Source organism: Pyxicephalus adspersus, chromosome 3 (assembly GCF_032062135.1).
Source record: "Pyxicephalus adspersus chromosome 3, UCB_Pads_2.0, whole genome shotgun sequence".
In the NCBI taxonomy this organism is placed as follows: Eukaryota; Metazoa; Chordata; class Amphibia; order Anura; family Pyxicephalidae; genus Pyxicephalus; species Pyxicephalus adspersus.
The window spans coordinates 23,191,073-23,208,397 of NC_092860.1; the positions used below are offsets into that span (position 1 = coordinate 23,191,073).

Sequence of the window (17,325 nt, forward strand, 5' to 3'; positions counted from 1 at the left end):
TGGTCCATACAGCTCACTACATAAGGGGTTGACCTATATTTTAAAACAAGATGATAGTATGACAAGCTTTAATCAGCCGTGTTTTGTCCTATTTTAGGGCAAAGACCAGCTGATGTACAGCAAACTCACATTAAAATTTTTGTGACAGGAATGTCTATCTCAGAAACTTGTTTATAACTAGATAACACAAAATATCTCAACTGCATACATTTACAGAAACTTACATACTTATATGAACAGATATTAAAGGCAAATATTATTGGCTTTTAGGGAACAGGTACATGTCAGGCTTGAAAAAAACAAATCTTTGGTCGCTTAAGAGTAAATTCACACTTCTAAGACCTCCAGGATAACCAGCACAATTCCCAAAACAACTAGAATTGTTTTCTACATGTGTTGGTGTGGGAATGTTATCTTTCCTTTTTTAAGATAAGTTTAGGGCTAGGTGTAGTACTACGAATTGTCATTCCAGAGTAGAAGTTACCTTAGATCTGGGCAGAGTTTTACCAATTCACATTCCTGCACCCTGCCTTTGGCTACAGAGCATTTATATTCTCCCTGGAGTGTACATGTAAAGGTGCTGACCTGAGAGATAAATAGACTACATGTCCCCTTTTAACCTGGCATGGGGATAGGCAGGTCTTTTATCCTTCAAGGGAACTTTGAGCAATAGTTTTTTTATTGCTGGTTTCATAGAGGATGTCAAGACTGTCTGCCTGTAATGATGTAACATATCGCAATGCTCAGTGTGATGTAAATTCTTCTCTTTATATATATTCGTTCGTAGATGGCCACATATTTTAACCGTTAAACCTGTTAGGGTGGTTGTTGTAGTGTCGGAGGTGAGGTACCCATTTAATGTAAGAGGCTACTATTGCCTGGTGCTTAGAAAAAATGGCAAAAAGGAGGGCAACAGCATCATAAGCAGCAATTTGCTCCAGAAATGACACCGTACCTGTGCTAAATGGAGGCCTTGGTTCTTGGGGTTCCTGCCATTCTACCAAGTATCTTTCTAAGAGTCAGAAAGTATTTGTGACTGTATTTGCCCTTACTTTTTCACTAACGATAGTAACGGATTTGATGTAGATAGGATTCTATAATACCAAAACAAAACAACAATTTAGAATAATACTGTCTACAAAAAAAATGTATAAATATATGTCAAAGCCTGTGTGCCTTTTACCAATCCACTGACCATCTTTCGGCAATGGTATAGACAAAAGAAAGGCTTGCATAATATTACACAACAGTAGTATGAATGCTTCAGAAGCTCTGGACACCAAAGGGAAATAAACGAGTCCACTCGGAAGAGAACAAATAAAGTGCTGTGAGGGTCTCTATCGTTCCCATTACATCCAGTTTTTCACTGCTCAGACGTTTAGAATGTGTAAACAACCTGCTCGTTGAAGAAATGTCACTTCTCATTTACTTTCACAGTCTGAAATTGACAGGAGAAATCAGGGTCATAGGTTTCCCCAGAGATCTGGGCTGGGAAACTGGTCAACTTCCCCCACCTCTGTGCTGAAATCTTCTCCCAGTGTAAATGATAACTTAAACCTGAGCCGCACTTTTTCCTGCAAGAAACAAAACAAAATCAATGTCTTGTGAGAAAAAAAAAATTCCCAAATGTTTTATCAAAACTTGCAGATGTGCTTGTTAAAAGGATTTACCCACAAAAGGTAAGAAATCTAGGAATTTACTTCAATACAAATCAACCAACCAGTTTACCAAATATTGTTTTTACACCTTCAAAAAGTCATTGTCCATTTTGACGGGACAGATGACCAGAAGATATGTCCATTATTACCTTCAATGGGTTTGCCAATAACATGACTTGTGTGATTGATGCAGGGGGTAGGATTGGGTTAAATGCTGTCATCTCTGTTCCAGAAGGAGGCTGTAACTTCACCTTCATCGACTATAACACCAAGATATACACATTATAACAGGATAACTGCCCTAGCAAAAACCTGATGCCAAGAGATGAGATGCATAAATACCTTGGGAACTGCTGCCTGGAAGAGAATATTGTGGACTGGCAAAGGTGCTGTGTTCAGCATAGAGATCACCACAACCAAAACATCAGGACGTTGGGGTGGGCAGTCCTTGGAAAAATGCAGCAGAATGCGGAATCCATTCTTATCATAGGCAGTCACTGGCAAAAGGGAACCTGGAAGACCATTACAATTCATTATGCTCAGTACGGAAGTTGCAGAATTAACATCAGTGAACAAAAACTCATTATTTGTAATTATTTGTACTGTGGTACTAAAATAAAATAGACAACCTACTGGATTTCAGCTAGTTGGGCCTATTTACACACATGAATATTATTCAGATGAGTAGTGGCTCATTGAATACATAGGCTTTTTTAACTAACTCAAAAGAAGGTAATTCAGGAGAGCTAGCAAAAATCTAATGCATGTAAAGTTTTTGAAAACAAAGTCTTATGACCCATATCGATTAGGTACTGTTATCTTGGAAAAGTTTAACTTTGAAACAGCAACACAGACAGAAAAATGTTTTTCATTAGCTGATTGTGGAAGGCTAGAACCTATTTTAGGCTTTTACCTCTATGTCCCTACAGCAGATTTTTTTCTCACTTTCAGTGTAGTAAAACTGTTGTCACAGATACAGAACAAAAGAAAAAAACTCCTTTTAATTCTCAAAAGAAAAATGTCTTGTTGTGAAATACACTTTACTACAACTAACTGTAATGCATAAAGCTAAATATTAGTTTAAAGTGTATTTTTACTTTTTAAGTTTTGAATGGATAGTTAGAAATGATCAGAAAACTTCTTAACTCTTGTTATTGAATTCACCCTTTATGTTGCCCATAGTCACCTACACAGAAATCCAAAATCTCTGATTGTAAAAAAATTCTGAATGGGGACAGAAAGTGAGGTGATTCCTCCTAATCAATAAATATTTATATATTGATACTCACTTGTTTTTATTGTTTCCAGTGGCACTGTCACATTTGCCAGGGATATATGTGAGCCTTTCAGGGGACTTTCTGGCTGATGTAGTGGAAAAATTGAGTTACCAGGGGTCAATGGCACAGAAGAGTATGGAGAAGGAGAAGTTGTGGTTTCAACTGGATTTGTTGGATTCGCCCCTGAAAAGGTGGTCACGGTGTTAAAAGAAATAGAAGAGCTTGTAGTCTTGGCTGATGCCCTTAAAAGTAAAAACAAAGAGATTAATCCAATCTATTTTTTATATCCACATTATCCCAAACTGTTCATATAAATATTATCTGTGCAAAGAAAATATTATTGTCCTTTGTCTTTTTCTGACACACTTACCCTTTTGCCTCACCTAGAAGCTGCTGCCCGAGCATTTCAAGTTCATGCAGCACAACTCCCCCAGCAGGAGAAGCAGTTGTTGGCATTGTTGTGGATAAAACAGGGACAGCATTGAACAATGGAGGATAAGTGGTGGGAGTGGATTGAGATGTAATAGTTGGGGCAATAATAGGTTTTGCTGGCTGTGCTAGCAAAGGGATGGCTTTAGTGATCACAGGTTCCAGTGCAGGTCCTGTGAAGAAATCAATCTCCTGACTGTCCACCTATAAAAAAGAGATATGTGTAAGTTAAACTGCTGATAACCTCATGAACTACAATGAGGCGGTATGTCAATTATTATAATAGGCGGATAAACATTACTACCTTAAATATATCGCAGTTGGAGTTTGAAATTATTTCCGGGGCGCTGTTTGAAGGAGGCTCATCCAGATCTAAGTTTTAGAGTTAAAAAAAGACATCACAAATTAAAATAAAGCAACATATATAGATTTGCATATTCTATCTTCATTTAATACCTACAGCCCAAAACTTTCATTTGCAGAGTGGAAATATTGGATAAATTCTTTCAGGTTTCTAATACTGTGTCAGCTGGAGATATTCCCCCTCAAGCTCTGCTTGTTTTGCTAAAAACCTATATTAGTGTGGATGGTAGTTTGACAGTAAGGGGAATATTCTTAAGGGGGATACAGACTGCAATAAAAATGAAAAGGATCTAACCCTAAGCATGTGTACCCAAAACTGTAAACTGCATTTTCACTTTTTTAAACCTGAGGAATAAAATAGGTTTACATGTACTGACCAGCCACAACATAAAAACTGTCTGCCTGGTCTTTAAGCTGTGAAATAGAGCCTCCATGGATTAAACATGCCAAGGAAATTGATGCAAACACACCCATCCATCGCCCTGATCTAAAGGATAACATGATTCATCAGACATTGCCTAGTTCTGACATAATGATTGTTCTGCAAGCTGTGATCTACTATGTTTTTTGAAACCTTTCTCCCATGACCACTTTCAAGGTTTTCAGGATCCTACCAGAAAGGCCTTTACCTATTGCCCCCACTATCCCTTCCCTATACCTTTAGGCAATGGAAGTTCATCGGCCCTTTCAATGGTTCTCTGGTTGTCCTTCCTCGGACCAGTTTTGGTAGATACTTACCACTGCATAGCAAGAAACACCCCACAAGACACTTTTGAGATGCTCAGCCCTTCCTGTTTAGCCATCACAATTTAACACTTTTTAAAGTAGGTCAAATCCTTACACTTATATTTTTCCTGTTTCCGATACATCACCCATATCAACCCCTTTAATAGTCAACAAAATTAACAATGTGGTTTACCTCAGTTGTCAGTGGTTTTAATGTTAAGTCTGTTCAGTGTGTGTACCTGTGTTAAACTACAAATTCTCTGAGTTTCTTAAGCATCAACACAGAAAAGAAGAGCTTTCCCAGTACTAACCGATTTTATAAAATTTGCAAGGTCCTGTCTACAACCAAGAAGTTGTCAACAAGACCAAGGAGGGTTATCACTGGGAAACCTCTGACCTGTTGACTCAAAAACTTAGCTATGTAGGGTGAGCCATTCATTGCTGCTCAGTCAAGATTTATTCTACTAAACTATAATACCAGTAACAGTAAGAAAGTAAAGTTGTTACCTAGGTGCAGTAGCTCCTCATCAAGCAAACACACAGAGTTGGATGCGCTGCTCATTTGAGTTAAAGTCTGATCTTTAGGAGTGGATCGAGTCTGGAGGTGTGTAGGTATAATTGGAGGAGGAGGAAGGATGGGAATTAGTGCTGAAGAAGACTGTTCTGCTATAGAAGGTGGCTCTTCACAGCAGGTCACAGCAGGAGTGGAAGACTCAAACTCCCCTAGATCGATGAGTGTTTTAAGGTTTGTGCTAGCCTGTGTCCCTGCTAGATATAAACATTTAATTATCAGCATAGATAAATAAAATGTGTAATTTATTATTCAATTGTAGACTTGGGCATATTGAAAAGCCCAGGATCAAAGGTAGTGACCTTCATTGTGCGTTATTTCCGGAAGCTCCAGTTCTCCGTCAATTTCTTCACCTTCAACAATTTTCTTATAAAGGCTGATAGCGCGTGATAAATTGTCACTAGCTTGGAGAATGTCCCCTGTGTGAGAGAACAAGACATTCTTTAGGGAACACTGGTGTGCATTTAAAATGTCAGTATTCCCTAATAATGAAATATATATTATAGCAAGAAAAAATAGCAGATCTTTGGATACCTAAATAAATGTGCTTTTAAAATTTGGAATACCGAAGGTAGGTTTATAAAGGTAATTTCTCACCTAAGCTACTATCATTATCTTCAGTTTCGCCAGCCATTTTAAACAAAGTGAGCCTCTTCGTCTCACATCTCTCAAACAGCTCCTAAAGCAAATGAAAGGATGAAAAGTTGACAAAACAGTATGGCTATATTCAATTATCAGAAAAAAAAAAGTAATAGAAAGAGTGAACAAAACATAACTACCCTTTATACTTCAGCAATCAAAGTAAATAATATTACTAATTATTTATAGCTAAATCCCACTGTTATACTGCATATATAGGTTTAACTACAGATAATCCCCAGGTTACATACAAGCTAGGGACTGTAGGTTTGTTCTTAAGTTGAATTTGTATGTACGTTGGAACAGGTACAATATTTTAATAAATTCAACTAGGACAGATGTTTGTCTCAACATATTATTAGGCAGCATGGTGTCAGTTACTGTATAAAATCCTCACTGTGAGTTATTCACAAACAAAGCAGAAAAAAAAAATCTTTATGGAGCCTAGACATTAACTTCTGGAGCAAGCTGTGCTTTCATATGCAAAAAGAAACAACTGCAGAGTTTGTCTTGGTCATTAAAGAGTTACAAGAGGCTGCAGAAAGTGCTCACCCCCCTAAGATCACCCACAACCCCAGCTGTGTTTAGCAATGGATTTTTTCTGCAAGTCATGCAAACAGCCCCCTGAAGCCTCTGTTCTGCACACAGCGAGCAGGGAAGCTCCATTTGTATCTAGGAGTCGTCCGTATGTCAGATGTCCTTAACCCGGGGACTACCTGTAATATCAGTTTTGAAAATAATTTTTTTTTTAATAATTAAGAGATACCAAGGTTCATACAATAAAGTGAGATTTTTACATTTCAAATCAGCACTATTATTACATCCAACGATAAATAAAGTGCATACATCATAGATAAGTAACATTGTTATGGCTATGAGGGGAACCAAGACATCTCCATTTTTCAGAACTTTTATAAAGAAAGCGGGTTACCACACATAGAAAGGGGAAAAGAAAAGAAAAAAGGGGGAGGGGGGTTACTGAACCGCTGTGTAATCAAACTCACTCTCGATATATTGTCAGACTTTGAGTAAACATTGACCCATATACAATTATAAAAATTAAGGGGGTTGTAGCAGTTTAGAATATTCCTCAGTGGTAGTAAAGTGGATCCAGTGGTACCAGGTCTGGGCAGATCTATCTGCCCTCTTAGCATCAGTGGAGATCAAGTTCTCCATTTGATGATTATCAGCTACCCTTCTCAGCCAATGTACTACATTCGGAGGGGTGTTATTTTTCCAAAAGGCTGGGATACAAGCCTTAGCTCCGTTTAAGAGGTGTCTCATAATATCAGTTTTAACAAACACAATATGGCAGATAGGGCACTTTGGCCAGTTTTCATACCTCATCATGAAATATTTCTAGTTAAGTAAGTACACTGGAGTATGTTGGAGAATTAGGAAAAGAGTATTCTTTGGCTTAGTTTTTAGACCTGAGCTGGCATGCACATTACAAATGTCCCCACTGCAATTTGCCCAAAGATTTGACTGGAGACATGGATTTGTTTTTTGGAGTTTTCCTAATTCAGTTTTAAGAGGAATAGCTTGGACTAGTAAGCAGTGTGGAAAAATGTCCCTTGGGCTGCTTTGTCTTCTAGCAAACGGGCAATAGAGGCAACAGCTAATCCTTATTTGATATACTTTTGCATTCTGCAGCTGTTGGATATCTGCTTTTAAGTCCAGCACCAAAAACAGACGTGGCTGGTGGTTGTGTGTTCCCACAGGGGAAACCCCAAAATAGGTGCCTTAGTAGCAGGAATCTGTCTGTACAGCTTCCCTCCTGGCTGCTCAATATGGTACTGATCTGAATGCAGCAATGTCAGATTAGCCAAAAAGTTAGAGTAAAGAGCACATGTATGGAAACCGAAAATAATGGTAGGTTGACTATAAGGACCCCTTTACCTCCAAGCAGCAAATATTCACTTCTTCAGGTAGCATTCCAGTACAACACGAGAAAGAACTACTCCACTGAAGACATTGGGCCTGACTTATTAAAGCTCTCCAAGGCTGGAGAGGATACACTTTCATCTGTGAAGCTGCATGATCCACCAAACCTGGAATGGATTACCTAAAAGTAATTTGCTATTTCCTAGCCAATGTTTTCAGTCCTGGACCAGACACATTCTAGGTTTTCTGGATCACCCAGCTTCACTGAAGAAAGTATATCTTCTCCAGCCTTAGAGAGATTTAATAACACAGGCTCATTGAATCACACATGTATGTGGAACCAATGCATTGCTTTTACTTATTTCTTGTTGGCAATACCAGTGAAAACACAGGGTGGTTGTATAGAAAGCAGTTTGTACACAGGACTTTAACTGTGATCACAGCTCCCAGAGGTAAATTTAGCAGTACCTTTTAAAATGTTGGTGATATTCTTATATTCATTAGAATAGCTCATGTGTACAGGCTTCCGATAAATATAAATGTTTAAGATTTTAGTTTTGACATTTGAATGTATGAGTTTGGGCACTGTACCAAAATTTATCTAGGTTATCCATGGGTCAATATCTATTTCCCACCTAGATATTAGGATTACACTCTAGGCAAAATCTTACCTTAATAAGTTCCTTGTCCTCCTCTGATGAATTATCTTTACTGTAATGTGTCAGCATCTCTTGCAACAGCTTCACATTGTTATTTACTTCCTCCAGAGTGTGAACACGCTTACTCACCCTCTGCATTCTCACCTCATCCTGCAAAATGCACACATACAACAACATTTAGTAGAGAAAGCATTCCACAGAAAAATAATAGATACAGCAATACAGACATTAAGTGCACACCGTGATCTTGATCAAACTACAGCTACCTAATATTCTAGTATAGTAGTATTCAAAATACTATTGCGTGTAAGGAGATTTTTGTAGATACTCAACAACTGTTTCCCATAAACCAACTAGATAAAGTAGGTGTATCACAGCCTTTGTACACAAAGCTATATTTAGGGTTAGTGTTCATATGGGTTTTCCAGAGTTTCACACCCACGAATGAACCTTAAACATAAGTGACTAAAATCCTATTGATTTTTATTGAGCACTGCTCATAGCAGTTCCGAGGCTGGATTTGAGCTGCTGCTTTGTCATGCCTTTCATCAGACTTAGTATGTCCTACTGAGTTGTGTTTATACTGCAGGAAAATGACGGGCAAACTTTTTGGAAGATATGTACGCAATCCGATCATGTCAAGGATAGATCCACCTCTACTTCCCTGGCTTCTCTGTTATAAATTCATTGTTTCATAAAAGTGAGTCATAAAAAAACAATGTTCAGAGGCAAAAAATACTAAAATATATATTTTTTTCATCAGTTATGGCTTTTTATTTTTTTTTATATGTAACCAACAAAACAGACAAATACAGAATGCGTCAATCAGGAGATATAGAAACGACATGAACAAAAAACATGCATGAAAATGCAGCGTTATGACATGACATAAGGTATTGAGATACAGCAGCTGTCATATCAAAATTTGAAGGCAAAACAATTACATATCAGACAATCTCTTGCTGGTCATTGATTTTCATAGTATAAAAGGAGAAAGAAAAGAGAAAAAGGAAGAAAGAGTAGTAGAGTTAGGATATAAAAAATAGAAACCAGAAAAATGGGAGCAGGAATATAAGCAGTTATGGCTTTTGAACTAAGTCTTAGGTTTCCAGCACAGCATACTGCTGGTAGGTCATGTCTACTGGATGTAGGGTTAAGGATTTGATTTTCTGGTAAACTATTAGATACCTTTCAGGATGTGCTATGCAACAGCAGGAAGTACTTATCAATTCCTGAAGAAATTGTCGCCAGTTGAAGAAGGAGTATTGCTGTCTTGCAATAGCACAGTAATGACCAGACTTTTAGAGCCCCAATGTAAACAACATTATTTTAATTACAATACGATCAGTAGGTGTTCACTTACCTCCTTTACCATGGATTTAATTAACTTGTTGGCTTCATGAAGGTCATCTGGATTTTTACTTTTTAACAATCTGGCTAACAACTGAAATAGAAATATAAACATACTATGTTAAGAACAAACAAGGCAAAATAATAAACAAAAAAATGTCACACATACGTTCTATTACCCTAGATCTTTCATCATCATCAAAAATGGGATTTTTAGGGCGGGCTGGAGGAGACGGGATCAGAGTATGGTCCACTGGAATTACTGGATCTAACAGAACAATACCTGATGTAGGGAACCAAAGTGAAAGTACAGTTAAAATGAAGTATAACCAAAAGTTTAAGGATTTTTGCTAAAAATGCAACATGTTTAATAATGAAGTTATTCATTTTATTTTATACTAATGTACAGTTAAAGTATTTGGGGCATAACCTCCATCAATGGCCATATTTAACTGGTACAACTTTCACACCTTTATACCCTCGTAGATCAGCAGTTTTCATATTTCTGCTACAGGGCTACTGATTCCACAATAACATTGTCATTACTAGGTAACACTGCTTAAACAATACACAAGATTATTATAAGGCTTCTATTTTTTTATATTAGTGGTAAGATAAATAATTTTATTTTTTCCTATATAAATTGCCATTGAATTGCCTATTATTAATAGCATCAGTTATATATTGTATTATTTGGATATTCAACTATAAGCAAGTGTCAGTATCTTAGAACAACAGTTTAGAAATCAACTTTTTCTCAGATTGCAAAAAATAATAAAAAAAAAGGTTTGTGATTGTCTGTTGAAGGGTACTACAACTTGATGTTCCTTGCACCATGGAACACAGCAAGCTGAACACTATACCTTGTCTTTTCAGCATCTGGTAGGCATCTTTTATTTTGTTCTCCTCAGGAAGAGCCACTGTCCAGCTATATAAGAGACCCACCACTTTACTCTTCACTTTCTCTGATACTCTGTCTCCCAGGTACTAAAGTAAGAAAAGACTCAGTAAGGAAGAATAAAATCAAATATCTTTAGTAAGGAAGAATATTATCAAATCATTTTAAGCAGAAAAAAATTAAATCTGTGGCTGTTCAGAATGAAAAAATAGAAAACAAATAGAAAAAAAGTAAATTGAAGATCACACAGTCCCAGTCAATCAATGGTCAAACACTGGCATTCTGTCAAACATAAAGAACTGAAAACTGCAGGACTTGCATTTGCAAAGCCAAACTCCAGTCCTAGTTTTTATTTCTATGTACAGTCCACCAAGCAGTGTAAAAAAAAAGCTTTGGTTAAGGTATTAACCCTTTATCTTCAGCTGTTCCCCTTTACTGCTCCACCTAATATCTCTTCTTGGTTGGAAAATAATGTCAGAATTCTGGGTTGATTGGAAGGAGGTAAAAAAAGCAACAAATCAAACAAAAGAGAGAGATTTCAAGGCGTTATGGACTAGTGGAAGAGGGCAAGGATAAGTTAAGCTAACATAATAGTAAATAAAGAATATCTTTACAAGATCTATTAGCCACTATATTTTTAACTGGCAGTGCAAAACCATATTGTAGTTAACAAAAAAGCAGGGTTCTCCCCAGGCCCTTTGAGCTGGGTGCACCACCCGGCACTTTTCAAGTCATCTAAAACTCACCTTTGGAGACACAACTTTAATCAGCTCATTCAAAAAACGAAATTTCCCCACCTCACTATGGAATCTTCTCCCACAGTTCTTCATACATGCCTCCAACACCTAGAAGATAAACATTCTAGGAAGTATATATCCGTGTACTGTAATATGTAGAGCATAGGCTTACATCTCACTTATTTGTATAAAACCTACACAAGGTGCGTAATTTTTGTAGCTGGGTTTGACTAAGACATTATCTGCCAGCACCTCAATGTTTTTGGTAATGCTGTCAATGCACCTTAGAGTGATTTTGCAAATTTACCCATTCTAAATACCTAGAACATATAGTACTAAATCTAAAGGGTAAGTATAACAGGCAGGCAAATGGTATTTGCAGCATTGTGGGCTTTCATGCATAGGAGTTTTACTTTATCCTATTTAAAAAATTGATTTCTCCAAAATCATCCCATTTTGTTAAAATCCTTGCAATTTATGTAAACCATATGAAGCAAGCTGTTTTGTTCTTAACAAATACAGTGTTGCAGCTTTCTAGGGTGACAACACTGTCTCATCATATAAAAATAAAGATAGTGTTGTCACACTCTAGGACAGAAAAAGTGAATACTGGCAGTGTGGTGATAAAAGTTCATTTTAAAAAACTTATCAAGCTTGTGTTATCCTATGAATGGTAAGCTACCTTTTTCAAATATTTTCGCTTTAGAACGCTTACCTACACTTTGACCTGTATGTATGACTTTTGAGGGACTAAATTGAATTACCTAGAACTACCGACAACAAATTTTGAACCATTTTTTCTCTTGTTAAAGACGCTAACTGCATTTTGCCTGATATGGACAACAAACATGGGACTCAGGAAATGAAAAATGTACTTACTGTAAGTGCCTGCAAAGCTTCCCATTCTTGTGGAGACTGGATTTTGTGGGCCAGGAGTCTGACAGCAATCTGTGGCCTGACAAAAAATAATATTAATAATAATACAGGGAAAATGTTATGCATGCAAACATAACTATCTAACTCCATGGCAGAAATGTTAGGCTGTCCCATATACACTGCCTGGCAAAAAAAAAAGTCACAAACTAATAATTTGTTAGGCTACTTTTAGCACTGATAATGGCACGTATTCATTGTAGTATCATAATAATAAGCTCATGCAGTGTCACAATATTTATTTCAATTCAGAGTTGAATTAATTTTTTGGCCAAGATTGTGTATAGATAATGGGAGAGTTGGACCGCTGTGTAAAGGCTTCTCCAAAACAAACCAAAGATTCTCAATGGAGTTAAGGTCTGGACTTTGTGGCCAATCCATGTGTGAAAATGATGTTTCATGGTTCATAAAGCACTCATAACAATTTGAGCCTGATGATTCCTGGCACTGAAACATGCCCATGCCATCGAGGAAGAAAAAAATCCATTGATGGAAAAACCTGGTGATTCAATATATTCAGGTAGTTAGCTGACCTTAATTTTGGGAACAAAATGTGTCGGAATCTAAACTTGTCCAACTGAAGCAATTTCTGAATATAGTTATGCAGAAATGCTTGGGGAGCTGTTTTATGGCCAGGTTGCGCATATACCATTCCAAGACAATAGGAATATAAAAACAGTATTGTGATTATTCTGTAACAAAAATCTTTAAACCTGACCTAGTATACATTCTTACAATATTATAACATTCAATCCAGAAAACAGAATAGGCATTATCTTTTAAAATCACCCCTGGGACCTGAATTTCATCCTACAGAATCACATGCATACCCCTCAAGCTCTTTATTTATCTGGTCACAGAAACTGATGATGTATTCCCAGTCCTCTTGACGGTTACAAGGGTTTGTGGCTTTATCTGAAAAAGAAGAGATAAAAATTAACACCTCAGACCACCAAGGTTTACCTTACCTGCATAATAATTGATTCAGCTATAAGGGGATATGGAGTCATTTTGGTTTAGTACTAGTCAGCTGAGTATTACAGTGATCATTCCAGAACAGGATGAGGGTAAGATTGTTCACTGTAGAAAATGTGAAAAAGATGGATGCTAAATATGGTTTAACAGAAGATAATGAATGAGTGAATGTGAGGAGTGTTAAGCTACGTACACACTTCCAAATATTATCGTTTGTAAACGAACGACGAACGATCCTGCGCGATATCTGCGAACGATCGTATAGCACCGATCCTGTACATACAGATAACGACACGATCGTTCAAAGATATTGTACACACGTATATATACACACAGTATATATATATATATATATATATATATATATATATATATATATATATACACATACACTCACATACACAATACAGCCTGTATCGATCAAATGTTCGTTCATCGCGCATGCTCAGAACATGCACGATCACTGAACGACCGTACACACGATAGATGGTCAACGATCGTCGTCCAATCCGATCCGCCGGTCCGGTCGTTCATTTCCAACGACTATCCTCGTTCGTCGGCGTCCTTCGTTACTTTTTTTACAAACGATTTTTGGCCAATCGGTCGTTCGTTCATTTCCAACAATAAAAATTGGACGTGTGTACGCAGCTTTAGGTGCCTGTGTCCTTTTGCTACCCACTGTATCCTGTAGTGGTATAGAAATTGGTGCATGGAACGACAACAAATAAAGGGAATCACAAGCATCCCACACTCCTGTTGAAGAGTATGACAGACACTGCAGTTGAACTGATTGTCTGAAGTTGAGTGTAGAGAGAAGAAATAGGTCACCAGTGAAGCAAGTAAAATACCTCTCTTTGTGGCAATTGCTATGAAAGAAATTAGGTAATAGTCTTTGAACCCATCCCCACGCCCCCTTGGAGCTCTTTGGATCCTAGAACCAATCTGCATATAAAGTGTTGACATCTACGTAAGTCACAACTACATGACTAACAAAGTACTAAGTAAAATCCAAGTACTCTTTAAATATAAGGTTAGCTTGCACACAAAAGCTTTGGCAGATTCACATTAATGATATATTTTAATAAGTAGGTGACTAGACTGAAGTTTTTTTTATATATAACTTTGCCTGCAGTTGTACCAGCGTCGTCTTAGCTGGTTGGTTACATGAGAAGTTTCTAGTATTGCTATCATCTGCTTTCCGAATGAAAGATCCGTACAGAGAATCCAAAACTAGGGGGTCTATGGATAGGAAATATGACGATGGGGCCCAGGTTAGGAAAATATGAAATGCATGGAAATAGCATGGTAATATCATATGACCCTGGAGACTGGGGGACGGGGCACCTAAAACAATCAGAGGAGGAATCACTGGGGTTTAGTTCAGGTGAATGTAGAATGAAGCTTTTTTAGGGGAATGTGGTCTGCATGGAATCACAGTAAAGGGTGCCAACACTAGGGAATATGTAGGGGTAATATAAGACTAGGGAATATTAGGGGGTAATAGGATACCAGGGACTATGTACAGGTAATATGAGACTAAGGACTATGTAGGTGTAATATTAGACTAGGGACTATGAAAGGGTAACATGATACTAGGGGCTATGTAGGGGTAATAGGATACTAGTGACTATGTAGGGGTAATATGAGACTAGGGACTATGTAGGGGTAATAGGATACTAGTGACTATGTAGGGGTAATATGAGACTAGGGACTATTTAGGGGTAATAGGATACTAGGGACTATGTATGGGTAATATGAGACTAGGGACTATTTAGGGGTAATATGAGACTAGGGACTATGTAGGGGTAATATGAGACTAGGGACTATGTAGGGGTAATATGAGACTAGGGACTATGTAGGGGTAATATGAGACTAGGGACTATTTAGGGGTAATAGGATACTAGGGACTATGTACGGGTAATATGAGACTAGGGACTATTTAGGGGTAATATGAGACTAGGGATTATGTAGGGGTAATATGAGACTAGGGACTATTTAGGGGTAATAGGATACTAGGGACTATGTACGGGTAATAATATACTAGGCACTATGTAGGGGTAATAGGATACTAGGGACTATGTATGGGGTAATAATTATACTAGGCACTATGTAGGGGTAATAGGATACTAGGGACTATGTAGGGGTAATATGATACTAGGGACTATGTACAGGTAATATTATACTAGGCACTATGTAGGGGTAATAGGATACTAGGCACTATGTAGGGGTAATAGGATACTGGGGCCTATGTATGGGGTAATAGGATACTAGGGACTGTGTAGGGGTAATATGATACTAGGGACTATGTAGGGGTTATATAATACTAGGCACTATGTACAGGTAATATGATACTGCGGTACACATGAAGGGAATATAGCACTGAGCTTTATGTCCAGGGAATATATTTGGGAATATGAAGGGACTGCGTGAGGGGAATATTTACCTGGGGTATCTATGATAAAAAAAAAATTGCTATTGAAAAATGACCCCCCTGTAATCTGATTTAGGGACAAATTGCACCCAGAGAGGAGAATACCAGTTATCTGATATTGAAGAAACTCCCCCTGCATGTATGTCAGAGTATAGCACGCTGAATGTCAGGCTGGGGAGTTTGGTGGATTGTGACACCAGGTGGGGGGGAATACCACGCTGCGGCGTATGGCAGGGTGATACGCATCCTGTGAAGAGTATACTGCACTTGGGGGAATCCTAAGGGGCACACAGGACAATGTGAGGGAATATCACACTGGGGGGTATGTCAGGGCAATGTGGCAGCCCATGAGGAGAATACCACACTGAGGTGAATTTTACGGGGCATACTGGACCGCGTGAGGGGAATATCACACTGGGGGTAAGTCAGGGTAATATGGCAATGGGTGAGCACAATATCACACTGGGGTGAAAGTCTGGGGGAGTATGTAGCCACTGGGCGGAAAAGCCATCGGAGGGGAAAAGCCTTCCTGTGGGAAGAATACCAAACGAGGGGGTATATAGGGGTAATATGCCATCCTATGAGAATACTACACAGGGGGGTATTTGGGGGTAATATGCCATCCTATAGGGTGAATACCACACAGGGGGGTATTTGGGGGTAATATGCCATCCTATGGGGTGAATATCACAGAGGGGTGTGTGTCAGTCCTGTGTGTGGGGGTACCACACTGTATACGTCGGGGGTTACATAGCAACCTGTGAGGGGCGCTGCCGGTCACGTGAATGTGGTAGAGCCGGACGCAGGACATATACCGGGCTCCCCATGGCAGGGAACCGGGCCGGTACAAAATGAAGCTCTGCACACCGGTGTAGATGCAATGAATGAACACACACGGTACACACACTATACACAATACACAACACAGCATTGCGGGTGTGCTCAGAACGTCTAACTCAGGCTCACAGCACAAAAGGGTGAGAGATGCGCGGTGACAAGAAAGTGACCCGCCGGGTGTCACTGTCACTCACTCAGCCAGGACTCCAGGCTCTCCCCGTCACTCTCCGCCATATTGCCAGCGGAGGCCCCTCCCCCGTGCGGTGACAATTAGGAAGCGGTCACCGGGTATCTCGCGAGAGGTGAAGGAGTTCAATGTGACCGGTGCTGGTGATGGCGCTGCCTGCAGGGAGGCTGTTCGTGCAGCGGCTGAGGAGCGGACTACCCGGGTATGTGGGGGGATGGGGTGATGAGGGAGCCGGGCTGTGTGCGGGGAGAGGCCCGGCCATGCTGCGGGGATAACCTTTGCTGGAGGGTGAAGGCTTCCAGGGTCACTGCCCGGTCATACAGGCCGGTGCTGGGTCAGTGCTGGCATGTGTAATAAGCAGGGCGTGTATATCAATGTCATAATGGCTGCTTTATTATGATCATCATTTGTTGTCAGTGCTGCCCTCCATTAAAGTTCCACTTTAAAAATCTGTGATCAGGCCGGGCTGTTTTGCAGAAAAAGCATTCCTCCCGGCTTGATCACTTAAAATCAATGCAGCCAGGATAGTCGGTGATCCCGGTTCCCCATGTGGTTGCTGTGGGAGCTCCTCCTGCATGGGAGATCTGTCATCCAGGCCCAGCCAATCAAAATGTCCAAAGATTGCAAGAAGGAAGAAGATGGCGGCGCCCTGTAATGTAATAGGGTCAGGTGAGTATCACAGGGTTTAGTAACACTTTATGTAGAATTTCCTCCCCCTTACAGCCACATTAACAATGGTTTTAGCAGACAGGAAGTGAGAGAAAATCTGAA

General features: G+C 39.1%; 3 protein-coding genes across 6 annotated transcripts in view; 1 reads left to right on the top strand and 2 right to left on the bottom strand.

Annotated features, from left to right (window-relative positions):
* Positions 1–16,637, bottom strand: GGA3 (golgi associated, gamma adaptin ear containing, ARF binding protein 3). Of its 4 annotated transcripts, none has more exons than XM_072403916.1 (17): positions 16,562–16,637; positions 12,955–13,039; positions 12,071–12,146; positions 11,201–11,299; positions 10,420–10,543; positions 9,736–9,839; positions 9,570–9,650; positions 8,219–8,356; positions 5,622–5,703; positions 5,327–5,443; positions 4,961–5,218; positions 3,669–3,736; positions 3,306–3,568; positions 2,948–3,177; positions 2,001–2,170; positions 1,808–1,918; positions 1–1,574 (listed from the first exon to the last, which is right to left on the bottom strand). In XM_072403916.1, exons 1-17 carry the CDS (start codon positions 16,599–16,601, stop codon positions 1,464–1,466), a joined length of 2,157 nt encoding a protein of 718 aa, XP_072260017.1. In that variant the 5' UTR covers positions 16,602–16,637; the 3' UTR covers positions 1–1,463. The 4 variants fall into 4 exon arrangements, with proteins under 4 accessions (XP_072260017.1, XP_072260016.1, XP_072260019.1 ...); XM_072403915.1 differs by having other exon boundaries at positions 4,961–5,221; XM_072403918.1 differs by lacking the exon at positions 16,562–16,637 and adding an exon at positions 16,497–16,515 and having other exon boundaries at positions 4,961–5,221.
* Positions 16,601–17,325, top strand: part of MRPS7 (mitochondrial ribosomal protein S7) — a 6,638-nt gene continuing 5,913 nt past the window's right edge. Inside the window, exon 1 of the mRNA XM_072403925.1 lies at positions 16,601–16,756. Coding sequence (XP_072260026.1) covers positions 16,701–16,756 — 56 coding nt within the window. The 5' untranslated portion in view covers positions 16,601–16,700. The remainder of the gene's footprint in view (positions 16,757–17,325) is intronic.
* MIF4GD (MIF4G domain containing) overlaps positions 16,984–17,325 on the bottom strand; it is a 21,462-nt gene continuing 21,120 nt past the window's right edge. Inside the window, exon 6 of the mRNA XM_072403924.1 lies at positions 16,984–17,203. Coding sequence (XP_072260025.1) covers positions 16,997–17,203 — 207 coding nt within the window. The 3' untranslated portion in view covers positions 16,984–16,996. The remainder of the gene's footprint in view (positions 17,204–17,325) is intronic.

Bases quoted from the DNA above. Each gene is read 5' to 3' on its own strand.
- GGA3 (XM_072403915.1), bottom strand. From the start codon at position 16,601: ATGGCGGAGAGTGACGGGGAGAGCCTGGAGTCCTGGCTGA. The intron at 13,040-16,561 runs GTGAGTGACAGT...CTTCTTTTTCAG, and splicing joins GAGCCTGGAGTCCTGGCTGA to ATAAAGCCACAAACCCTTGT. The intron at 3,178-3,305 runs GTAAGTGTGTCA...TTTACTTTTAAG, and splicing joins CTTCTAGGTGAGGCAAAAGG to GGCATCAGCCAAGACTACAA.